Source organism: Akebia trifoliata, chromosome 13 (assembly GCF_017979445.1).
Source record: "Akebia trifoliata isolate Shusen 1 chromosome 13, ASM1797944v1, whole genome shotgun sequence".
Taxonomy (NCBI): domain Eukaryota; kingdom Viridiplantae; phylum Streptophyta; class Magnoliopsida; order Ranunculales; family Lardizabalaceae; genus Akebia; species Akebia trifoliata.
The window spans coordinates 13,288,774-13,299,750 of NC_141387.1; the positions used below are offsets into that span (position 1 = coordinate 13,288,774).

At 34.1% G+C, this 10,977-nt stretch overlaps 1 protein-coding gene across 1 annotated transcript; it reads right to left on the bottom strand.

Moving 5' to 3' along the window:
* Window positions 1-1,934: 1,934 nt before the first annotated feature.
* LOC147387925 (uncharacterized) lies at window positions 1,935-4,442 on the bottom strand. Its single transcript, XM_086420252.1, has 4 exons — window positions 3,854-4,442; window positions 2,955-2,959; window positions 2,645-2,716; window positions 1,935-2,534 (listed from the first exon to the last, which is right to left on the bottom strand). Exons 1-4 carry the CDS (start codon window positions 4,440-4,442, stop codon window positions 1,935-1,937), a joined length of 1,266 nt encoding a protein of 421 aa, XP_086276378.1.
* Between the last annotated feature and the right edge of the window lie 6,535 nt (window positions 4,443-10,977).

A 10,977-nucleotide genomic window follows, 5' to 3' on the forward strand; every position in this document is an offset into this window, starting at 1 on the left:
TGTTATATTTTATTTATTTAAAAAAATAACCTATAGCAGCGGTTACTGGTATCCGTCGCTATAGGTATGACTTATAACAGCGGAACATCATATCCGCTGCTACATTTAGCGATAGAGGCACCACCTACGGATCTCTTTTCCGCTACTTACCGCAGCAAAAAGTTTTTACCGACGGAAATCTATCTAGTAGCAGCGGAAAAATCTGCCACTATACATCGAAAATGTTATAGTGAGAACATCGCGAATATGAACGATTGCTTTGAACAGTTTGTCCGAATCACTAGACAACTAAAACCCTCTTTTTATAATAAAAATTTGTAAAATTATTATATTAGCCTCATGACCCTGATTCGTTTTATTTAGAACGACTGTTCTAAACGGTCCCCTAAAAACGACTGCTATTGGCAGTCATTTTAGCGTCATATTCCTGACGTAGTGTTATGATGGCACGTGGCATACCAAATCTGGACAAAATGTTTTCTTTTAAAAATTTAACTAATTTTATGTGGTCATTATTTTTGCAGGCCACAGCCTCAACCCACTTGGACACAGTCTACAACAGCCAATATGTATAAATATCCAAAAGAAGATGGAAATGGACCCATAAAGTCTATACCCAAACAGTCAAAAATTTTGATAATCAAAATTGGTTTTAAGGGCTTCATATTCCTACAAAAAATCACCCCCAATTTTTGACATCTTTCACATGATCGGCAGAATCTATTAGTGTCTCTAAAAAAGGTAGGCCAATAAAATCTATACTACAAAATTTTTGCAGCAGTTTTCTTCATAAAAAAAAATTGCCACCAAATGCCTCAGAATGGCAAAAATTTAAGACACTCACAGTTTCGTCATTTGGCACACATCTCCTAATTTACTTGGTCAGGGTAGTACTTTAAAAAAATAAGGGTCCTCCCAATAAAAACTATGTACCTCAACCAAAAAATTTCTTTTATTTTGTGTGCCGCAATTCGAAGGAATCTCACTTACAGTCAGATAATTTACATTGTTAGCAAACCATGGCAGGTTAGAAATAGCAAATAAATGCTCATCAGGAAAATCATCATGAATTGGTAGGGTTTCCATATGATCCTCAAAAACCAATCTTGAAAGGTACTAATCTGCCACCACATTCTCGACTCCCTTCTTATCCTTGATAGGAAGATCAAATGCCCACAAAAGTAATATCCACCTAATTAGTCACGCTTTAGCATCCTTCTTTGTGAGAAGGTACTTTAGTGCTGCATGGTTTGTAAAAATAACAATGGGTGAACCAAACTACTAAGCACAGAATTTATCTAAAGCTAAAAACAACAGCTAACAAATCTTTCTCAGTTATTGTATAATTCATTTGAGCAATGTTAAGAGTTCTACTAACGTAATGAACCACATTTGGCTTTTCGTCTTTCCTTTGGCCCAACACAGCCCCTATAACATAATCACTAGCATTACATAATTTCAAAAGGAAGGCTCCAATCAGGTGGTTGCATTATAGGAACGGATGTAAGCTTACCAATTAGCTGTATGAAAGTGTCTTGACATGCTTCCATCCACTGAAATGGAACATCTTTAAGAAGGAGATTACATAGGGGTCTCGAGATAAGATTGAAATCCTTTATGAATCTCCTATAGAAACTAACATGACCTAAAAAGGATTTAACATCTTTCACAGTCTTGGGGCGGCCAATTTGGAGATTAATTCAATTTTTGATTTGTCTATTTCTATCCCCCTTAGAAGAAATTTTATGGCCTAAAATGATTCCAGAAGTTACCATGAAATGGCACTTCTCCTAATTTAACACAAGGCTCTTTTCTCACCCTAGCCAATGCTCTTTCTAAATTAAGTAGAAAAATCTCAAAAAAATCGCCAAAGACTGAAATATCATCCATAAAAACTTCCATACAGTCTTCAACCATATCACTAAACATGCTCATCATGCGATCTGAAATATGGCAGGGACATTGCATAGTCCAAATGGCATTCTGCAAAATGCATAAGTGCCAAAAGGACATGTGTAGGTGGTCTTATCATGGTCCTCTAAAGGAATCTCTATATAATAATACCCAGAGTACCCATCCAAGAAACAATAAAATGGTTGTCCGGCCACTCTTTTCAAGATCTGGTCAATAAAAGGTAAAGAAAAATGGTCTTTCCCAGAGGCGACATTCAACTTCCTATAATCAATACACATCCACCAGCCAGTCACCAATTTAGTAGGCACTAACTCCCCAACCTCATTTTTCACTACAATGACTCCTGAATTCTTAGGTACCACCTGTGTAGGACTAACCCTTTTACTATCGGCTATTGGGTAGATAAGACCAGTATCCAATAGTTTTAGAACTTTAGATTTTACAACTTCTTGAATAGTTGGTTTCAGTCTATGTTGGGGTTCTCTAGAAACTTTAGCCTCCTCATCAAGATTAATTGTGTGGGTATAAACCAAAGGGCTAATTTCCTTAATATTAGTTATAATCCAACCAATAGAAGACTTGTGCTCATGTATAATTGTAATTAATTTTCCTTCCTGGGCCTTTGTCGATTCAGAAGAAATTACAAGAACAAAAGTATCACCTGGCCCAAGAATTATGTGCTTCAAACCACTGGGCAATTGTTTCAGCTCCAATTTTGGTACTTCAATACTAGAAGATCTCTCCTTTGCATCCTTTCGGGAAGCTTCTCAAATCGTGTCCGCCAATGCTTTGTTCCAGCCACCTGGGAAGTATTAAACAAATAACAAATTTCAACAACCTCGTTATTATTGAAAGAAATATCGATTTCTAAGTTAACAAGAAAACACTCAAGAGGGGAAAATCTGTTGCTTCAAACTCCTCTTAAACAAATGTGTCTATTCAATTTGCAGTCTCACACTCATCTTCTCGATGCAATTGCTTGCCTATGTTGAAAATATTGACCTCCAAAGTCATATTCTCAAATGACAACTTTATCACACCATTCCTGCAATTAATCCAAACATTAGGTGTAGCTATGAAAGGTCTACCAAGAACTATAGGAATTTTTGAATCAGCATTCACCAAAGATGTGTGTCCAAAATAAGAATATATCAATTTGAACCAGCACATCCTCCACTATTCTTCCTGATTTATTTATAGAGCGTTAGCAAATTGTAACACTACTAAGTAGGTTGTATCTCACTAAGGCCGAGATGCAAGTAAATTGAGTAGGGAAATAAGTTAACACTTGCCCCAAGATCAAGAAAAGCTTTCTCTATACCATGATCCCCAATAATACAAGAAATAATTGGGCAACCAGGGTTTTTATATTTAATAGGCGTCTTATGCTGAGTAAAAGAACTGGCCTATACTGTGAAAAAAACAGTTTTCTTCATGTTGTGCTTTCTTTTAATGGTACACAAATCCTTCAAAACCTTAGCATACCTAGGCACTTGCGTAATCACATGCTAGAGTGGAAGGTTTATTTTCACTTCCCTAAGGTTTTCCAAAAATTTTGGGCTTTAGTCCAATTTCCTCGAAGATTTCAAAGTAAGAGGAAAAGATACCAAAATCAGACTCTTCACAACTTCGCTTTCTTTGGACCAATTAATCTCATCACTACTCACATCAATATGATCATCCTCAGGCTTTTTGGCCATCACCGGTATGTCCATACTTTTTCAACTATGAGTAGTAATAATTTGCTCAAACTCTTTCTTCTCGAGATTAGTGCCTTGTGCCATGTGTTGACCTTGTGTGTTTTGTTGAGTTTGGGATGGAAATTTCCCTCTTTCTTGAATACTTAAAGAATTGGTCAATTTTGATACATGACCCTTGATCTCTTTATTTTCCTCAACCCATTGAGTAAACATAGTTTCAAATTTCTGATCGATCTTACCTTGAACCTCAATGAAAGTATGCATAATATCCTCAAGTGAACTCCTAGATGACAATGTATGAGGTGCAAAAAATTGTTGTTGCGGAGGAAAATTCCTAGGAGGGAATTGTGGTTGTGGTGGTGGTTGAGAGTCATTCTTCCAACTAAAATTAGGATGATTTTTCCAAGTTGGATTATAAATCTCGGAGTAGGGAGAATAAGCCTTCCTGTAGTTGCCAACAACACTACAATGCTCCTCATAGATCCCTCTCATCTCATGGAATGTTGGGCACTCTTGAATAGAATGCTCAACATCATGGCAAACCTCACATATTTTATGGGTCTCTCCTTGGTAGACATGGCCAGTTTCCTTGGTCTCCTTCACTCTTAAGGCTTCTACTTCTTTAGTAAAACTCTCAAGTTTCGTCTTTAAATTGTTTTCCTCCTTTAATTGGTAAATCCCTTTATCATAAGGAGTGAAGGTGGGACTAGACCTATCAGTGATCTCAGTAGTAGATGGTCTAGTCCATGTGTGGTCGTTTTCAACTAATTCATCCAAATATTTTATGGTCTCTTTGGGATCTTTTTGGAAAAACTCTCTGTTACACATTACTTCAATGAATTAGAGCTCTCTAGGGGTAAGTCCTTCATAGAAGTAACTCACCACACACCAACTCTCGTACCTGTGGTGCGGACAAAAACTTCAATTTCCTTGTATCTCACCCAAGCTTGGTATAAAGTCTCTCTCCCCTTCTGAGTGAAGGTAGAAATATGTCTTTTCAAAGCAATCGTTTTATGAAAGGAAAATGTTTGTGAAAGAATACTTAAGTCATCTCAGCCCATGTCCCAATCGATCGAGGCCTCAAAGAATACAACTTACTCTTTGCTCTATCTTTTAATGAGAGAGAAAAAAATTTAAGTCAAATTGTATCTATGGTGCCTGTTGATTGTGAAATGTGGCTACCACCTTTTCAAACTCTCTACTGTGCACATAGGGATTTTCATTTTCTGAACCATTAAAATTTGGGAGGAGTTGAGTCATCCATAGTTTGAAATCAAAATTGCGTGCATTAACAGGAAACATGATACAAGGTGTGGCCGTCTGTGTGGGATGGACATACTCATGAAGAGTTTTATTTGGTTGGTTCTCATGTTCACTCATGGTATCTATATGGAATAGACTATTAGATGCAATGGAATCAGACATAGATTCCATGGATGTATCAAATAAATTTGTAAAGAGATTTTCAAGGTCTGATTGTGGTCTCTTTTCAAATCTACCTAATCTATCCCGAAATCTTCGTAGGCACAAACTCAGAATAATTAAAAATTAGAACTAACTAGAAAAAAATAAAATAAAGCAAAAATAAAAGAAATGAACGAGTTTACCACATTGACGAGTCAATTAAGCAAACCTATTCCGGATTGTGTTCCTTGAATACTCCTTGCTCCCCGACAACGGCATCAAAATTTGATGTTGATCAAAGATATGCGGTACTATGTAGTACGTAAAGGGGTTGTCGATCCGCAGGGAGCAATGGAAACAAAAGAACATTATGGTATAGAGAATACTTTGTTAGGAATTTTGAGAACAATTAATTAATGAAATAACTTGGTGAAAAAGTCTAGAGGTGGAAACAACAAGGCATTGGGGCTCCTTCTCTCACTGGTGTAACATTAAGGTAAATAATCCTTGAATATGCAATTGGGGATTTAACATCCCAAATCCCCAATCGGAGGGTTTTGAAATGCAAATCAAAAGTTTAAGATCTAAAATTTATTTTCAGTTAATTATTAAATCAAAATAATTCCAAACCTTAAGTTTACTAGAAAGATCCAAGGAAGACAATGAACCCAGAGGCAACAACGCAGCGGAGAATAATATATGATAAGATTAAGGTTTCTTGCTATTGAGAAATCTAGGTATTTTTAGGTAGCTATAAGAAAAGCATGATGAAACTCATGAAACAGATTTTACCTTAAAGATTCAAAAAGGATAAGAGAATTAAAATAAAAATTAAAAAAAGGAAATCATAAACAATGAATGAACATTAAGGATTAAAACGAAATAACATTACTTTATTGAGAGAATTCACCCCTAACCAAGGCTAGGTTTTTAGCAATCCATACAAGAAAAAACTAAAGGTTTTTTTTTTCAAAAAAAGAGAAAATAGATGGATAAGATAAAGCAAATTAGATTTTAGGAAACCTATTTATAGAGGTTTCTAACGATTGAGACACAATCCACTTCGATTCGTGAATCACCAAGGGTACAAACAGGGAATAAAAATTTATTCGAGGGTTTCTGTCAAAGTGGGGCCCACTCCATGAGATTCTAATTGCGTTGCGGTGATTTTCACTCTTTGGGGTTTCACTTTTGTTGTCGATTTTTCTTTTAATTTTGCTAAATGATTGGTGCACTTGGACTTCTTCAATGAGTTCTATAGTACTACAAGTTTCTAATATGTGATCTCGATTAATCTTTTTTGTTTAATTGATCTCCTAATTGTATTCCACTTGTTGAATTCAATGTGAAGGTCTCCGATAGCTCAGGATCCCTGCATTGAACAACTAAAAATAAGTTAATAACATATTATGCACTTGGGAACCAAAAGCTCATAAACTCTCTTAACATAAGGACTTAAACTCCTAAGATAACGATAAAAGTTCAAATAAAAACACCATCAAAGTGCATATTTGTTCACTCATCATGCCTGGCATAAAAAAGAAATAGCGATTTTGAAAATAGCAATTTTTTAAAATAGGGATTTTAAAATCGTTATAGCGATTTCCAAATCATAATAATAGCAGTCCAAGGGATGAAATTTACGTTTTTCATGATTTCCTCTCAGATTTTTCCCAAAAACTTTGTCAAAACTTATTTTATCCTATTTTCTTTTCGAAAACCTGTAAAGATATATAAAACAACTCATTTAACATTAAAAAAGATTAAATCTTTTGAATCAAACACCTAAACATGCATGATTTAAAGTGAACCAACTCTAAATAAATAAAATACTTTTTGATAAATCTATGTTTCTTCAAAAACTACCAACTAAAAGATAAAAGGGAAGATTCCTTACTTGCTTTGCGTTGCTATGGTACATTTTCATCAAGATCGACTCCCAGCAATTAGGGATGTGTACTTTACCCTAAATCCGGATTGAAAATCAGACCAAACCTGTTCGGGTTCAAACCAAACTGAAATTGAAAAATATTGATCCGAGTTTGGGTTTACCCCTCTAAAATTGTATTGAAAAATGAACCAAAACCCGATCTATTATAATATCTTTATTTTTAGTAGTTTTACCATATATTAGCACTAAGCAAGTTGGTAAGACTTGGTGGCTCTACCATGTCAAAAGTTTGACTTCCTTAGAACCCATTTTGTTTAAAAATATTTCAATTCAAATATTTAAAATTTCAGTTTTATCTGAACCTTAAAGTACCCAAAAATTTCGATTTAGTCTATGTTCAATTTTGAATTTTGAAACTTGAACCTGAACCCGAGATTTTCGAGTTGGTCTCAATTATAGGCATACCCAAATCGAACCTAAAATTTTAGTTCAATCCGCATCAAATTTCCTAAATGTACATCCCTACCAACAATGATCCTTGCTCGAAATCCCCAAACTTTGATATTGTTCCCAACGAAATCTCTTCAGCTTAAATTAGATATTTCAACGATGTGAAGATTTTTCTTTTCTTCATGAACCCTTGATTCTTGCTCTAGGATGATCGAATCGTTGCTTGAAGTTCTAGGATTTTGGGTTTTGTACATTGGAGAAGAAAGAGAAAATCTAATTTTCGCTCTTAAGTTTGGTATGTATATGATACCAGAAATGTAATGGTAGTTTACACAATTCTTTTTTTTTGTTAATAAGTTAACACTCAAGACTCCAATTTACGCGAACTTACAATCCATTTTGGATAAGTTTTATATAAAGCTCATATTTTTGTTAACCCCTTATGCACACTTTTCTAGACACTTACTAATTTCTCTTAACACTTCTCTCTAAATATTTTTGTAAAATTGTTTCTAAATATTTATTACTGATTCCTAGAGATACACATAGTTTAACAATCAACCACCTCGAGATATGAAATGTATTTTTAAGACATTACATTGAACTTTTTTAATCCGATAGTATATAACACCGTCCTCAAATAAATAGAACACTTTTGACCTGAAATCAAGTAACTACTGAGACTTACTATCTTTCTCGATTCGTATTTACTATTTAACCTCAATTTGAGTTAGAGTTTGATTTCCTGTACGATGTATTCTTAAATTTCTATAAATCAAACTCATACTCTTATTTGTAACCTCTAATATCATTACAACATGGAGGAAACTAACAATATTTTCTGGAAAATAGATGATAACGTAACGCATTTATCTTTGTATATTTCTATAAAATCAATCAACTGAAACAATATTATCACTCACAAAGTCAATTCAGAAAACTCGCATTTGAAACATTATAATCTTTTTTTAAATGATCCTTATGTGGTTCGGGACCCCTCTCACGATGTTTTTTGGAAAATATCAATTATGTCCACACTTGACACTTACGGTGGCAAAGAGAGTTTTTTTGCAGTGAGACCGCAGTATATGCCTGTGGTGTAACCAGGTGCCACTATGGCTTCCACCATAAATTTACATACAATAAAAAAACAGTTTTGTCTTGCTTCGTAGTGGTTCCCACTAGGTTCACACCATAGACTAGTCTTGTTTTCTTGCTTGGTTTGGCTATGTTTGCTTTTCTGAAACTTCCCATATAAAATTTATTTTGAAAGATTACACCTACCACTCAATCACATGAAGTCGTGAACATGATCTTACATCCATGAATATAACATAAGACCTTTCCAATGAAATATAGATATGTAATATATATATATATATATATATTACATAAGAAATAAAAACTACAATCATATTTGTGAATTTTGAATGTACCGAAATGAGAATCGAATTCTACCTAAGCAACGTTACAAACACTCATCCCTTTCCGTGAGCCTTCAATACTCCAAACTCATCAAGTTCTTTGCAACCAAATCTTCAAAAGATCAACTAAATCTTTGTGTTATAGTGTCCAACAACTTGTGGGGATGAAAGCACTAAAAAGGGGAGGTATATGAGCTGGATTTTTGGTTAGATTTTGGGTGAAAAGGTTGCTGGGATTCTAGCTTAAGCAAAAGAGAGCAAAATGCCTCTTAAGGAGACTTTAAATAGAATTTGAATTTGTGACTAATGATGATTAATTTAATCATGCTTGGATTAACTAGAGTTAATCACACATGTGTTCTTCATGACATGTGGCATAGGTTACATAGGGATTGACCGATAAGTGGGTTTTATGCCTGCGAATTAATTACTTTTAAATATAATATTTTGTTAATTTTAGAGTCTTTTAGTTGTTTTTATTTAAGTTTTATTTGTTTTATCCTGTTTATGTGATTCTATGTTTTTATTTGATTTTTATGTTTATTTTACAGTTTAGGAACAATATGGAATATTAGGATATTTGTCAACATTTAGGAGAAAATTCTAGCTCAAATTGGTTCACTCTCGAAAGAAAGAAGCTAAACATACAAGCTAAAAAGTCTTCAAGCCACAGCTTGATAGAAAACGAAGTCGCGGCAGAAATTCAAGAATTGCACTACAGAAATATGAAAATACAAGCTGTGGCATGACATGTTTTGAAGCCATGGCCTACTTACGTTTTCAGATTTACACGTTAATTTGTGGGGCCGAATTAGAGAATGACTTTAGGAATCTTAAATCCTAATGACTTCATACCTATAAATAGGAATGACTAAGCCTCATTTTGAAAAAAGGAAGTTCTGGGTTTTTCTTAGAGGCAAAAGCTGGAGAAGGAGGACAGGAATTGGAGATCGACTCTTGAATTTTATCTTCCTTAACTTTATCTCTTCTCTTATTCTTTGTAATCTTTAAGAATGACTGAATACTTTTGTGATTTTATTTTATTTTTAATGATAAATTAATTTATATTCTAAGGTTATAATAGAACTCATTCATGATGCTTGATTAATTTTCTGTCTTTCTTTTTTGATTACTTCCACATGTGATGGTTTATTCTATCTTATGTTTAAAGCGATTTAATTAACTAGCCATTGATTGAATTGATTTAATGAACCTTAATAATATCGACAGACTTATTTTGTGTTCATGACCTAGATAGAATAACATATGCTAATTTGAGATAGGCATATACTCACGTTACATGTGCATCCCTTATGAGAGTTTATTCTTAATGAATTTTTCTTGATTTAATTCTCATAGGCATATAGAGAGTTAGTCTAGAAGGGTATTTTGACATGACCAATCGAAGAGGCTTGTAGAGAATTTAGTGTTCTTGGATGACAATCATAGTAAATTAATTTATCATAGAAGAAAGGAGAATTTAATCAAGAGGATTGTTTGAAAAAAATTATAAACCTAGGTTTTATCACTCATTTATTTTAAATTTGCAAATTTATTCTTTGTGTTATTTTTCTTGTTTATTTTTAAATCCTACTTTTACTTTTGTTTGGATAAAATTAGAGTGAGATAAATTGATAATTAGCAATAGATTGGTATTTAGTCTCCGTGGGAACGATACTTTCTAATCACTTTATTACTTGTTTCGATACGTATACTTGCGTGTATAAATTTAGACAACAAGTTTTTGGCGCTATTGTCGGGGACTAATTCATTAATCTTATTGTTAATATTAATTCAATCATCTTTGATTTTAGACCAAATTTTTTTTGTAGGTGTTTGGCTAGTGTATGCGTAGTACAGGAAATTCAGAGCTTGTTCCTTTGGATTTTGAGATCGAGAAAACTTGTCGAAGAAATAAAAAGAATAAGCGAGAAGGTTCTCAACACCATACAATGGCCGATCAAAATAATGGTAATGAGGGTCCTAAGTCTATGTGGGACTATGCTGTTCCATTGGTGGATGGGATTCACACTAGTATTCGTCGTCCAGCAGTGCAGGCCAACAATTTTGAGCTCAAGCCGACTACTATTCAGATGGTACAAGCATCTCAGTTTGGGGGTTCACATGTCGAAGACCCAAATGCACATTTAGCTAATTTTTTGGACATATGTGCTACTTTCAAGTATAACGGTGT